General features: G+C 46.8%; 1 protein-coding gene across 1 annotated transcript in view; it reads right to left on the bottom strand.

The window, feature by feature from the left end:
- The window catches only part of C3_1H1orf94 (chromosome 3_1 C1orf94 homolog), a 623539-nt gene that overhangs the window by 431636 nt on the left and 176386 nt on the right, over positions 1 to 15517 (bottom strand). Inside the window, exon 2 of the mRNA XM_078683767.1 lies at positions 10252 to 10937. Within this exon, the coding sequence (XP_078539893.1) occupies positions 10252 to 10937 (686 nt within the window). The remainder of the gene's footprint in view (positions 1 to 10251; positions 10938 to 15517) is intronic.

The following is a 15517-nucleotide window of genomic DNA, read 5'->3' as shown; positions in this document are numbered from 1 at the left end:
CTGAGACAGTGAAGGGGTGGTGTGAGAGTGGATATGATAGAGGTGAGTGCTTCAAAATGTGGCCGATGTTCAGAGGCAGCAGTCCATCTTCTGCAACTTATGTGCCTTTGCAGCAGTATTAATGGTTTCCCAGAACCTCAAAGAGTTGCTGTAGATGTCCTTATTTTCAAAAGCTTCACACTTTCCAAAACGTTTGGGATCTGAACTAGGAAATGTTGTGAATTGAGCAATTTCCAATTTGGCACAAAACCATTTAAAAATAGTAGGCAGAAGTCCTCTATAATAATAAGGGTCTTGTTTCGATGAAGGTGGTTGGCTGCCAGTCTGCCGGGTTATTGGATACCCTTGCCTCTCTCCCCAGTAAAGGACCACCTGTTCTGTCTAGAAATCCCTGCCCGTTTGGCAGGAGAAGCACTTTCATCATAGCTGACTGTTGAGTGGTACATCTCATTGACAAGACCCACACTGCATTGTGCTTTGTGGTGCAGCATCAAACCCCCTGCCTGAATCCACTATGTTTTGCATGACAGTCCTGTGCAGGAAAATTCAATGTTGGAATCCCCCCATAAGTAGGGCAAGTCATCTGCCTCTGTGATGGAAGGGCCACATAGTCAAAGGTTAATCCCCACAGAGCCAGCTGATGCTCCGCCATTGCACACAAGCAAGTTCCTCCCACACTATTGAGGTGGAGGAACTGTTGGATTTCAGGTGGGTCTCCCACTCCACCAAACTGTAAATCATCCCATAAACCATCAGCCACTACTGCTTTGGAGGCCTACCCACAGCCCCCGACTGTGCTCTTTAGTTGAAAACGAACTGCCAGCAAAGACAGCAGGAATCTGGTACATTCCCATATATCTGCTGACACAATGTTTGGAGTAGCCAGGGCAATAGGCTAGAAGGTGCAAACTTTGAATCCAGAAAGCCGCAGATTTTTTGGTTTGAGCCCGGCAGCCGAACTTCGGAAAGACAATTAATTGAAATTCCATAAACCAGATGCCGAAGTCTATAGCCCATCTGATATTCCCCAATATTTCATGACTTAGCAGAAAGCTTTGAGAGATCCTGGGAGGAAGCAGTGTCTGTCCATTTGGGAACTGCTGTTTTATATTCAATGTGTCCTTCTAATATTGTAACTATGCTAACCCGTGCAGCATGAAATGCTAACAGAGCATTAGACCTCGTTTACCCCTTAAAAACACTTGAATATTCTTGCTATGAAATGAAATAGACAATAACCCTCTTCAATAGGCGATAACATTATTTCAATATCCCTGGCTGCAGCTAACTTCTTACTTCAAGCAAACATTTGCCTGAAAAATTCTGTTCCACTTGCAGGTTACATTATAAGGTGGCAGGATTACATTAGGGGCATTTAGATCAACATCTGATTGCAATTGTTGTGGGTACCTAAATGCAGATCGTTCTCATTTCTGGCAACCTGTTCGGTCTCCAGGGCTACTGGAAGCAGATGTCCTCAAGAAAATGTGGCAGGTCACCAGAGAGAGGCCATGTCTGAAGATAGAAGAATACTAGGATCAGAGGAACAATGTAATCTGGCACTGGTCTTTGTACTGTTGGTTAGCGGATGGATGGTGGAGAACAGTCTTTGAGGGAAGCGAGAACGAAATAAAGAAATTAGGTAACACAACTTCATTCCGAGGGCAAAGATACTTCCTCTTGAATACTCGAGGAGTTGAGGCTACGTGAGGAAAGAAAGGTGGAGGTCACTGACATGCACTCAAAAGTGAATCAGAGTTCCCCAATAATTACACGCTCTTCCACCATTTTTGTTTACTTTCTTAACACATTTTAGAGCAATTGTGAGCATTAACTTAGGAGGCCTGCTGTGTTTGATGTATTTTTTATTTTTCTGCTTCGATTTCTTTTTGATGAAAATTTATCTTTTTTATTTCATTTTACTGACATTTAATGTATGCCTGTGGATGTGTCAAAGGCGTAAATAGGCTCAATTACACTACAACGGTAGAGAAATAAGAGAAGTTGCAAAACTCATTTTTGCACTCAGAGGCCACTATTTATTAACACCATCAAGCAACACATTAAGGTATTCATGGCGAGGGGGCTCGAGGGGGCTCGAGGACCTTAATGTCCTATCTCTATTTCACCTGATAAATGCCCTTATCCTGGAACTCTGTATTCATTGGTTGTTCTATTTTAGTTAAGAGTTTCCACTTCAAAATGGGAAAACTTGTAGATTTTGATGCTTTTGGTACCATAATCTGCATGTCATAGTAATTATCAGGCATGTTTCCCTCCTGTAAATTTCAACAAGTTTTATCGCCGAAACTGACCTGGGAAAATTTGCAAGCCTGATTTCTCCATGTAACTTTCTCCCCATTACTTGTAAAACCGAACTGTGCGGTGGCAATCACCACATATTGCAGAATTCACTGTTCCCTTTTTAGTGATGTCCTCATTTCATTCAGACCAACAAAACCCCAAACTGCCACTCAAGTGAATTAGCGAGTTGAACTCTGAGTCAAATCTCCGGAGACTGTGGGAGCATTTCAGAAGGGTGAAACTCAGGCACAGGCCAGAATATTAAGCTGAACTCTAACTCCAGAATACACTGAGAGGACTTACAGATTGGTGAAAAATCCATTCTGGTCATTGAACTGATGACGGTATTGATGGATAGAAAATATTGCTGTTTATTGCAATATAGTATGGGGAACAGAAAAGCGGGCTCCTGTGTTGCTACTCCTTCTGCAACACACAAACACCTTTGTCACTATCTCTCTTAACAAATGAACTGTAAATACCAGTGCAATTGTAGGTCTGCAATACAATGTGTGGGTGAGCTTTCAAAGGTTTATCGATATGCATATGTCTCTGACATGGTCATCTGCATACCTGAAGTTTGGATGATCACTGTTAGACCTGACACCCTTGGCGTGGTTTTCCCTTATCTTTTTGCCTCTGCCTCCTGTATTTTTGATGCTGTGCTGGATTTTGTTTTTGCTGGTTTAGATGCTTTGGACACTCTGCCACTGCTGATCAGTGCCAGAGTGTAAGTGCTCCCTATGTAAATTGTCATATTGATTGGGTATACCTGATTGGCATATTTGTATCACCATGAAGTCCCTAGTAAAGTGCACTGTGTGTGCCAGGGCTGGTGATGACAGATGCTACTAGTGGGCCTTCAGCGCTGATTGCGCCACCCACATAAGTAGCCCTAAAATGGTGTCTCAGGCCTGCCACCGCAGTGCCTGCATGCAGTCAGCGAACTGCCTGGTCCGCCTGGCCAGTGTCCCCACTGGCTGGGCCTAACCCTTCCCTGTCTGTGCACATCAGTCACCCCTAAGAAAGGCTGAAGGTACCCCCCTGGGCAGGGTGCCATGTATGGGTAAGGTAGAGCATGCACTAGTGCAGGTAACATGCTCTGGTAGTGAGCAGCAGCCATTTTGTGTGCTCACTGCTGCAAGGTTATCTTGCTACATAGACTAACATCGGGGAGGCTGGTCCCAATGGATACCAGCCTATCTTCCCATAGGAACAAGATGGGACATAAGTGATTGATATCCCTGAACTCAGAATTTAATAACACATCTTTTAGGCAAGGTTGTTTTTAAATTCTGTGTTTGAGAACAGTACTTTTAGAAAGTGGCTGTTCTCTTGTCTAACCCTTCTGTGTGCCTGGGCCTGCTTGTGGATTGACTGTCTGGTTTGAGGGTGACAGGGGCTGGAGAGCACCCAGGAGGTTATCTGAGTCAGCCCGTGGTTGAAAGACTGCATCTGCATCTAGGGAAGTGGGAGGAGATAGCACCTAGGAGTGAATAGGGCTGTGCCTGCCTGACCACAATGCTGGCTCCACCTCCCGCTGGGCGACTGTCACCTCTGCCCCTCACACTGAAAGGAAGAAGGAAGCCAGGAAGCCCAAGGGCTCCAGCACCACCCAGAACTGGTTTAGACCGGGCTCAGGGCCCACTTGCACAAAGACTTCAAAGACTTTTAAGGGTATAAGAGAAGGACCCCTGACAACAGAAAATTAGATTCTACAATCAAGAGGAACCTCTGCTGGAAGAAGGACCGCTGAAGAACTGAAGGAAGATTGCCTTGCTGTGTGCTCTAAGGGCTGACCTGTTCTGCTGTTCAACTGAAGCTGAGGAGAAGTGGGACTTTGCTGTGTGCTGTGACCCTGCTTTCTTGACCTAAAAAGACTTTGCTGTGTGCTGTGTCTTCAAACTGAATCTCCAAGGGCCTGAGAAGAGCTGGCCTCCTGTTTGGCAACTCAGGGACAGAAAGGTTGCCAAGGACTGCACAACTCTGCTGTGTGCTGCAGAGATCGTGGGCTGTTTTAATAGAGCTTCTGTCATCTGCCCCGTGTAGCGCGCTGGCTGCTCTCTGTTCTGCTTGAGAGTGCCGCGCTGAGAATCGCCTGCAAACCAGCTGCCGTGCCGTGGGATCGACAGGCTCGTCGGCACGTGTGCGGTAGTGGCCGTGAGCCCGTAGGCGTCCCCATGGCGAAACAGTCCTCGGCCATGATTTATGATATCTAGCTCGCCCTGCTGACCCTGAGCGCATTAAATCATCTGCCCGCAATTCACTGCCGCAGCCCAGGGGCCTGAAATTGACCAGAAGCTGTTTTCCCCGTTCCACGAAGCCGCGGAGAAAGAAACGAAGGGGCCGCAACCTGATTGGTCGTTCGTCGACAGGAGCCGCGCTCTGATTGGCCTTTGCCTTAGGCCTGTCCCCGAGAGCCGCTCTCCGATTTGCTGCATTGCCGCAGAAGCTGTGACGTCAGGAAGGCTTGTCCCAGGAGCCGTGCTATCATTGGCTGACTCCCGGGTGTCTGTGGAGGCTCGTCCGTGGAGCCGCGACCTCATTGGTCCACCCCAAGGAAGCCGTGTCGGCGATCGCCGGAGCCGGGGAAGAGTGACCCGACCTCGCCGAGGGAGCAACGCGAGTGATTCCTGCCCCATGCCTGTTGTCCTCGCTCGGAGCGCTGAGCTAGCTCCCCGCCGCTCCCTGGAGTGCTGAGAGCGGGCGGAGAGTTGCCGGGACCGGCCGGGGCTTGGTGCGAGTCCTCTCCGCCAGTCACAGTGGTGCACAACACAGCGATCGGTGAGGCCACCTCACAGGGCTTGGGCTTGATGAGCGAAGGGCTGATCTTTGAGCAGATAATACGCAGGCATTGCTTTTGCTGATAATTTGAAGAGCTGACTTGAGCATATAGATCAGTGGTATTATTTTTAATACTAAGTTAAAGAGACTTGAGACTAGTTTCGTACATTAAGAACTTCCTAACATAAGTGCAACCATCAAGATTAAGCGCAACCTTTTACTAAAGAAGCAACAATTGTGTACTGTTGATTTTTACTGCTGCAACTAGATAAAGTTATATTTTTATATATATACTTACCTGTGTGGTCTCAGTTTGTGGTGGATTGGGGGTCATTGTTTGTGTTAAGTGCATTTATTATACACATTGCCTTGGGGATAAGCCTGTCTGCTCGAGCCAAGCTACCTAGGGGGTGAGCAGGGGTTATCTACAGTGTGTATTCCTTCACCCCGACTAGAAGCAAGGATCCCTACTTGGTCTAAGGTACTTACCTCTGCCAATTAGAGACCCCCAGATCTAACATTGTTGGACAGCGGTGTGGATTTCTGAACTACGAACCGCCATGTCCACCTGGCCAGTGTCCCCACTGGCTGGGCCTAACCCTTCCCTGTCTGTGCACATCAGTCACCCCTAAGAAAGGCTCAAGGTACCCCCCTGGTCAGGGTGCCGTGTATGGCTAAGGTAGAGCATGCACTAGTGCAGGTAACATGCTCTGGTAGTGAGCAGCAGCCATTTTGTGTGCTCACTGCTGCAAGGTTATCTTGCTCCATAGACTAACATGGGGGAGGCTGGTCCCAATGGATACCAGCCTATCTTCCCATAGGAACAAGATGGGACATAAGTGATTGATATCCCTGAACTCAGAATTTAATAACACATCTTTTAGGCAAGGTTGTTTTTAAATTCTATGTTTGAGAACAATACTTTTAGAAAGTGGCTGTTCTCTTGTCTAACCCTTCTGTGTGCCTGGGCCTGCTTGTGCATTGACTGTCTGGTTTGAGGGTGACAGGGGCTGGAGAGAGCCCAGGAGGTTGTCTGAGTCAGCCCGTGGTTGAAAGACTGCATCTGCATCTAGGGAAGTGGGAGGAGATAGCACCTAGGAGTGAATAGGGCTGTGCCTGCCTGACCACAATGCTGGCTCCACCTCCCGCTGGGCGACTGTCACCTCTGCCCCTCACACTGAAAGGAAGAAAGAAGCCAGGAAGCCCAAGGGCTCCAGCACCACCCAGAACTGGTTTAGACCGGGCTCAGGGCCCACTTGCACAAAGACTTCAAAGACTTTTAAGGGTATAAGAGAAGGACCCCTGACAACAGAAAATTAGATTCTACAATCAAGAGGAACCTCTGCTGGAAGAAGGACCGCTGAAGAACTGAAGGAAGATTGCCTTGCTGTGTGCTCTAAGGGCTGACCTGTTCTGCTGTTCAACTGAAGCTGAGGAGAAGAGGGACTTTGCTGTGTGCTGTGACCCTGCTTTCTTGACCTAAAAAGACGTTGCTGTGTGCTGTGTCTTCAAACTGAATCTCCAAGGGCCTGAGAAGAGCTGGCCTCCTGTTTGGCAACTCAGGGACAGAAAGGTTGCCAAGGACTGCAAAACTCTGCTGTGTGCTGCAGAGATCGTGGGCTGTTTTGATAGAGCTTCTGTCATATGCCCCGTGTAGCGCGCTGGCTGCTCTCTGTTCTGCTTGAGAGTGCCGCGCTGAGAATCGCCTGCAAACCAGCTGCCGTGCCGTGGGATCGACGTGCTTGTCGGCATTTGTGCGGTAGTGGCCGTGAGCCCGTAGGCGTCCCCAGGGCGAAACAATCCTCTGCCAGGATTTATGATATCTAGCTCGCCCTGCTGACCCTGGGTGCGTTAAATCATCTGCCCGCAATTCACCGCCGCGACCCGGGGGCCTGAAATTGACCAGAAGCTGTTTTCCCCGTTCCGCGAAGCCGCGGAGAAAGAAACGAAGGGGCCGCGACCTGATTGGTCGTTCGTCGACAGGAGCCGCGCTCTGATTGGCCTTTGCCGTAGGCCTGTCCCCGAGAGCCGCGCTCCGATTTGCTGCATTGCCGCAGAAGCTATGACGTCAGGAAGGCTTGTCCCGGGAGCCGCACTATCATTGGCTGACTCCCGGCTGTCTGTGGAGGCTCGTCCGTGGAGCCGCGAGCTCATTGGTCCACCCCAAGGAAGCCGTGTTGATGATCGCCGGAGCCGGGGAAGAGTGACCCGAACTCGCCGAGGGAGCAACGCGAGTGATTCCTGCCCCTGGCCTGTTGTCCCCGCTCGGAGCGCTGAGCTAGCTCCCCGCCACTCCCTGAAGTGCTGAGAGCGGGCGGAGAGTTGCCGGGACTGGCCGGGGCTTGGTGCGAGTCCTCTCCGCTAGTCACGGTGGTGCACACCACAGCGATTGGTGAGGCGCCCTCACAGGGCTTGGGCTTGATGAGCGAAGGGCTGATCTTTGAGCAGATAATACGCGGGCATTGCTTTTGCTGATAATTTGAAGAGCTGACTTGAGCATATAGATCAGTGGTATTATTTTTAATACTGAGTTAAAGAGACTTGAGACTATTTTCGTACATTAAGAACTTCCTAACATAAGTGCAACCATCAAGATTAAGCACAACCTTTTACTAAAGAAGCAACCATTGTGTACTGTTGATTTTTACTGCTGCAACTAGATAAAGTTATATTTTCATATATATACTTACCTGTGTGGTCTCAGTTTGTGGTGGATTGGGGGTCATTGTTTGTGTTAAGTGCATTTATTATACACATTGCCTTGGGGATAAGCCTGTCTGCTCGAGCCAAGCTACCTAGGGGGTGAGCAGGGGTTATCTACAGTGTGTATTCCTTCACCCTGACTAGAAGCAAGGGTCCCTACTTGGTCTAAGGTACTTACCTCTGCCAATTAGAGACCCCCAGATCTAACCAAGCTTGTATTGTAGGACAAACAAAGGTATGAATTACAAAGAATTCTGTAAAAGGAGAGGAGGGCACTCCTGCCAGTTTGGTGTTAACGGGTCATGGGTAACGCTGAAGCCATCTGAGATGATATCATCAAAGATGGGGTGAGAAATAGAGAGACTCTCAGGTATCTTTCAGGAACAAGACAGTGTTTCAGTGGGGAGTGACCATTTGTGAGCTGGTGGGTACGAGCCATGTGACAGAATGTCATCAACGGGGATACGAATGACATTGGAAAGGGTGTGTGGCAGATTGTTCAAAAGTTTGGTTCAACGTAATGATAGGAAATGTGCGCAGGGAGATTGAGATCATGTTAGCTCACTGGTTGCATACAAAGACTCTGGATCCAGGCCGTGGCAGCTGGTGTAGGTAAGCGCGGTGTGGTGGGGTGGGGCAGGGGGAAGTTGACAGCCGACGGAATAGGGAAAATAAAATAAACAAATACCATTCCGTCTGTCGACTTCCCTCAGCACTGCACTGCCCCTCTGCGATTAGCTGCACCTTCTGCGACGGGATCCGGGGTCTTCTCAAATTCTTACAGACTGAAACAATGAGTTTGTCTTAGCAACTTGGGCCACTTCCTGTAACATCCAGTACGGAAACCACAAAAAGACAACCTTTTAGAAGGGGAATGGCATGTGGAGCACTCACCAAATATGGCTGCATGGGACTGTGGGGCTTAGGCTCTGGGGGGAGGTTAGGAATCAAACTCCAGTAGAAATCAAGGTCCTGTAATGTGTTTTTAGTTGCGGCGGTGCCTGATGTGAGGGATCTGATTTATTGCAGATTCCAATTTCTTGTGCCGGCCCACAGGGCAGGCTGGTTCTTTATTCCACCTCTCATGTTTCCAAGATATTGCTATACATTCCAACATGCAGGGCTTTAAGTGGGCCGGATCTCACCGGTTCTGAGCACCGGCAGTTTTTTTAAGGAGGCCTCGAAACGGGTCTCTATCGGGCTCTGTTTTGTGCCCTGGCACAGGAGGTCTGTTTTTTTTCGAGCGTTATAGGGGAAGGGAAATCCTTTACAGAGTTATTTTCTCTCTGGAGTTCTCTTTTCTTTTCGGAACTAAAAAGCAGCAACATTGTCGTGATGCCACGTGGGCTCTAAGTGGAAGCTTTTTCAATATTATATACAAGCCACAGTTGCTGCTTATTTATCTTATTCAACTAACAACCATTGACAAAGCCTATAGTCCTGACTTGTAAGTATGTTGTTACTTGTGTCACATATCTGGATGCAGTGACAGAAACAACAAAATAGCAGTCAGGCGGCACAGTATGCTAAGCACAAACTTTTAGTTTACGTGTTTTTATCCCACTTAAAGCCCTGCCAACATGCACACACTTTTAAAAACAATAGAACACGTTTTCCATGTCATCTTGCTATAACCTTTGTTTACCCCTTTTGGCCTATGTTCAATCAGAAAATCTAGAATTATTTTCATTATGAAAAGTTAGAAGTCTGCAGTGGCCCATTAAACATGTGGAGGCCCCTAGGCAGTGAAATGTTGGTGCCCCCTCGCAAATTATCTCCTATTACTTTTTTAGTTTTTCCAAACCAACTGTTGTGGCGGGGCCCGTAAAAGGAGTGGGGACCATAGTCCGGTGCCTACTTTGTCTATTTGGTATTCCGGAAATGGAAGTCTGTGTCTTTAAAGTGTTTTATTTTTTACTTGAGATGTCGTCAATGTTGCAAAACAGCACCGAAATTATGTCACTCTAGAACTAGGTGAAGTCTATCAAAGATATCAAACAGATGGAAACCCCTATAGTTCACACACACACACACACACACACACAGCATGGAGCACTTCAGCTTACAACTGTGGCAAAAAAGGGAAAAAGCTCTTTGTTGCTCAGTCAGATTGCTCTGCGGCTCATTCCCTTTTCAGTCCGTCACTCAGACATAGAAAAGTGACTAGCACTTTAAAGTGCATTTTCAATCAAAGCAACAATACATGCGCCCCATGTCGTGACAATTACCAATCCTAGTTTTTCAGCGAAAATCGATTCCCGCTGGCACTTGCACTTTCACCCGTGCGAGCAAGCTGAATACCTGAGGCTGCAACAGCAGTAGGATTAGGTGAAAGTCGCCTTTACTGCACAGGCTAGGTTGAGAGCTGTGCTGCCACTACAAAGCATGTGCCCCATTTGTCATCCGTATGTTACACACGTCTCCTACGAATGCTCCATTTGAGCCCTGTCCTCAGCTTACCTCTACTGAGAGGATCTTCAGCCGCCTCGCTGGGCTCCGGCTTGGAGCAGATCTTTGCAAACACCGGAAGCTGTTTTTTCTGCAAGCCATCCTGACCTTCTGTTGACCCCTCTGCTGTAGAAGGAGGCGGTGGCACAGCTGCTTTCTTGCTGTTGGTCGAGCTAAACATACTATTCTTCAGAAAGTCCTTAATTATCCTCGTTTCCTCCATCAATATCTTGTTGTCCAGAGCCTTGGTGCTGTCTATAGGTTTCGATGGAAACTGCGCTAAGAGATAGCTTATCTCTTTGTTGGAAGCCGCCATGCTGCTGAGGACACTTTCTTCTGTCACTGTCGCACTGTTGGAGGTGGATATTGCAGGATGACAGGTGAATGGAACAATGGGTTTTGATGAAAACGCGGAGTCGCCATCAGATCTCGCCTTTATGTCCCTGTCTCTATTTCCAAGGATCGATTTGAGCGCCTCCTCCACCGACGTCCTCGGCTCGGTGCACGTGTGGCACCCAGAAGGTAGACTGGTGGCAATCCTGAACGCGGGCAGGTTTATCTCTGGGGGCATCGCCATACCTTCCTTCATCGGAGGGCAATGGGCCCCCGTCTCATTTAGGATCTCTTTCATGAGACTTAGGTATTCCTGCTCTACAAGCCGAGAAATCTCGTCATTGTTGCACATTTCTTCCAAGGATCTGAAAAAAAGACAAGAAAATGTTTGAAATACATATGAAATATTTTACATGACAAAACATGTGTATGTTACAAAGCTTCCTTCTTAGACATTACACTTGTGGTCCACAGGCCCAACTCCTATCAACAAAGCTATATTTGTTCATTGTCAATTATGGACTTGGTGTTTGGAGGATGTGAAATACCTAACCAAACATTTGGGTACCGGTGTTAATTTTAATTATATTCTCAGTCACTTGGGAAAGCCCTGTTGGTTTGAGTATGCCATGTTTTTTTATTTTCATAAAAAGATAATTTGTATTCAGCTCAGAAGATAACACAAAGACAATGTACATGTGAAAAAACTGTACCATAAATATGTATATTAAATATACAGCTATTTATATATACCTTAAATGTCCATGCACAGTTCTTGCTGGGGCCTGCACAAATGCATATAGATACATCCACTAAAGAATATTTTCCCTTTTAATTGGTGAAATTTGAAATCACCCTTTAAACCTCAACAACTTAGATCTGAGTTATAGCCTTTCAATTTATTCTTTCATGTCAAATAATAATTTTTGTTGGAGGCTGGTGTAAGAATAAAACTTACATTCAAATACAGCAGGTCTATGAAGATTTATAGCTGAGGAGACTTTACTTATTTTGTGATAGAAATATATAGTCAACGTTCACTAAGGCACACATTATAAATTCCCAAGATTTAGGAGCGAGAATATCGGAGATCTGTAATTTCTGATTCCGACTGCTATCTAAATGAAATGATTACAAGCTATTTCCTGCAGAATGGGGAATAACTTTGGGACCAGGAATATGTGGTCCAAATCCACTTGATATTTAGAGATACATGGCCCTCATCTGCAAATGTTTACCATCAACTAGGAGCAGAAGGTAAACTTCTGCAGGAGCTTTCAGAGGGCCTGTGGTGGTGGGTGATGAGGTGTGGGGGAGCGTCTGTCGCTTCTCCCTAGCTATTATTACCGGCGAGCCAGGGACTAGAGCAGCTGCTGCCCAGAGCCCCCACAGCTCCGATGGGATGTCTGGGCCCTAAATTATTGGGACCATAGTTTGTTAACCCTGCAAATCTGTGCTTGGAGACACTGGGAAAGTTAGAATGCCAACTGTACCATTCAGACACTTAACAAGAAACTTAGGTGAATGAAGTACTATAGAGGTGTGCAAAACTGGTCCTAAACTGGTGCAAAACTGGTGGAGAAGTGTGGCTCAGGGGTTAGAGGCGGCAGACCCGGAAGCTGAGATCGGTCCTGGACCAGGGTTCAATTCCCCGCCTCGGCGGGTCTTGGGCTCAAAAATTCCACGGACTTGATAATTCTCGCTCCGGTGCCTACTCGACTCACGGGTTCACAATCTGCGACCCTGGGCAATAGCTTGCTTAATCTCCACTACAGCCCCTCGCGGCGGGATGCCTGGCTTTCACCTTGTGGATACCCTGCTGGGGTTATCTCACAGGGGAATACCAGGACGGGTTCCCTAAGCAAGCGCTTAGATAACGTGTCGGTGATTTGCGCTATATAAATACATGTACATTTCGCATAATTACATGGAATTTGGGGGAAAATATGTGAAATTATGCATAATTCAGTGAAATGCACATCCATAATTTAGTACTATATATTAGAGCGAAATGTGCCCTCGTATTAACATTTGAGGCAAGCACACATTTCCAGATAAAGAAATGCTCAAAAGCACATTTTCCGTTAAACGACAGCTGCTCGCATTGTGGTTGTTTCTCACATTCATGTGCTCCTATGCTATCAATTTGGACAATGGCACAATTACACAAAGTGGCGCATTGCTGTAATTTTGGTAATTTTAAAAACAAGCATAATGCAAAATTTCTAAAGGTATGAGATTGACCCCAGCATTATTTAGATTTCACCCAGGCCTAAAGTATTATACAGCATAATAATTTAAAGAAGAGAGGTTACGAACAGCACATTAGTAGCATATTCTTCAAGTACTGGGAAACAGTAGCTAGATAAAGGCGCAAAACGGGTTTTTAGCTTCAATGATGCACTGCAGTCAATACCCTGTAAAGCAAGGTTTTCAATAATACATTTTCATTTTTGGAGCATGCTGTTGACTGGTTGATATCAGAAATACGGGACATAAAATATTTCTTATTTGTTAAGGAGACAAGAGTGAATTAATCATTTACCTAATAAATACTATCTTTATTTTTAAAGTTATTGTTATTGTTATTGTTAACTTAGTCTTCTATAGCGCCAACTCACCAACAGGTCTCTAGGCGCTTAAAAACAACAGCAAACAACAATACATGAGGAAGAAGGCAGGGCAGGGACCAATAGAAAGATTTATTTAGCTGGCTCAAGTGCCTCCCTAAATAAAAAGGTTTTAACACCTTCCTAAAACGCAAGAGGTTCGCTTCTTTCCGAAGTGATTCTGGTAGCTTGTTCCAGATCTGCAGTGCCAAAACCGAAAAGGATCTACCGCCCTTAGTTTTTAACTTATAACGGGGGCAGACCAAAAGCTGGGATTCAGCAGACCGCAAAACTCGCTTGGGGGTATATAACTCCAAGCGCTCTTTAATATACGCAGGAGCTTGCCCATAGATGGCCTTGTGGACTGTACAGAGGCTCTTGAACTCCACCCTCTGTTCAATGGGGAGCCAGTGTAACTTAAGTAGTAGAGCTGAGGCATGAGATCTTCTAGGTAACTTGAAGATCAGCCACGCTGCATCATTCAGGACCACCTGCAATCTATTAATCAAGATTTTAGGTAGGCCTAGATAAAGGGCATTCCCATAATCTAGCCTCGAGACAATGGTGGCCGAGACTATCATACGGAGTGCGGAAAAGGAAAGGAGAGGAGCCAGCTTTCGTAGCTGTCTGATCAAACCACTACATATCCCTACTACTGAGGAGATCTGCCTGGTCATAGACAACTCGTTGTCAATCTTGATTCCAAGACTTTTTACATTGTCACTCGGTGTCGGTGAGGGCCCTAGTTCCTGGGGCCAGTAGCGGTCACTCCAAGGCAAGGCTAAGGTGGAGACCACCAATACCTCCGTTTTTTCTGGATTTATTTTTAGCAGATTGGCCGTCATCCAGCTAACCGTGTGTCTGAGGAGGTTCTGGGCATTAGTTTGTACCAAGATCGTATTATCGATACTCAGCAACAACTGGGTGTCGTCCGCGTAGTTAAATACCCGGCAACCCATGTTAGCTAGTGAGTCAATCAACGGCTGGAGGTACAGATTAAAAAGCAGTGGGGATAGTGCGGAACCCTGAGGGACTCCGCACTCCAGAATACCCACTCTAGAAATGGCATCTCCCAGTTGGATCCTCTGGGTCCTGCCAGTCAAAAAAGATTGGAGCCACTGATGGACTTGACCCCTTATCCCAAACGCAGCCAATCTGTCCAATAGCAGGGAGTGGCTGACAGTATCGAACGGCGCCGATAGGTCTAAAAGTATCAGGGCGCTCGGTTTCTTACTGTCAGCCATACCTCTTAGCTCATCCAGCACCGAGAGCATCACCAGCTCGGTGCTGTGATGTGCACGAAATCCCGCCTGACGCTCCTGGAGAAGATGGTGTGATTCCAGGAATGAGGAAAGGGATCTCAGCACATGTTGCTCTAAAATCTTGGACAGAAAAGGCAGCTGGGATATTGGCCTATAGTTTTTTTAAAATGGCCGGGTCGGCTCCAGGCTTTTTTAACAGAGGCCTCACACGTGCCTCCTTGAGACTTGATGGTAATTGTCCGGTCATCATTGAGCTAATGAGAATGGAGACAATGTGGTTTTCCAGGATAGGGCGCGCCGGACGAAAGACCCTAGGTCACCCTAGGCATCCGAGACCTAATTAAAAAAAAAAACTAAATACAAATAACCTATCATGTAAAACAAAATAAAGTACACCAGGTGGAGGACAGGATACACATTAGCAGAAGTTGAAAGTTTTCAACACTTTTCAAATAACATAATCTGTTGATCATGCATATGTCGAAGGGTAGAGCATTCACGAGTTGGGATACCAATATTATGAAAGACCTTCAACCACATTGTGTTTTCTTGTGTCTTCTTGACCCAATGGATCTTAGGAAGAAAGTGAGATTCATCAGGATTCAGCTCTTAACGAGTAGAATGGGACTCGTGGAACAATTTAAAAGATATTTTGGGCCTGCTCGAAAAGCTGCTGTCTTCATTGTTTAGGGAACCGAGCGGCAAGAGAGCTGTGGGTGCTCGCTAGTAGGAACAACGCAAGGCCGTAAGCTCCCCCAACCGCCTCGCAGAAGTGATGGCCACCAGAAAAGCCACTTTGTAGGACAAAAATTTAAGGTCCACAGTCTCCAAAGGTTCAAAGGGGGAAGACTGCAAAACACCCAACACCAAGGAGAGATCCGAAGGGGGCACCAGAGAACGAACAGAAGGGGAAGAAAGAGAAAAACTTCGAAACAGACGAGAAACCAACAGGCCATCCGAAGAAAGAAAAGAATCCGGGTCCCGGAAGGCCCGGATAGCAGCCCACTGGCCCCTCAAGGTAGACACAGCAAAGCGCTTCTGAAAGCCATCCAGAAACAACTGAAGGGCAGAAGA

Source organism: Lissotriton helveticus, chromosome 3_1, assembly GCF_964261635.1.
Source record: "Lissotriton helveticus chromosome 3_1, aLisHel1.1, whole genome shotgun sequence".
Lineage (NCBI taxonomy): Eukaryota > Metazoa > Chordata > Amphibia > Caudata > Salamandridae > Lissotriton > Lissotriton helveticus.
This window is presented reverse-complemented; position numbering and strand designations above follow the sequence as displayed.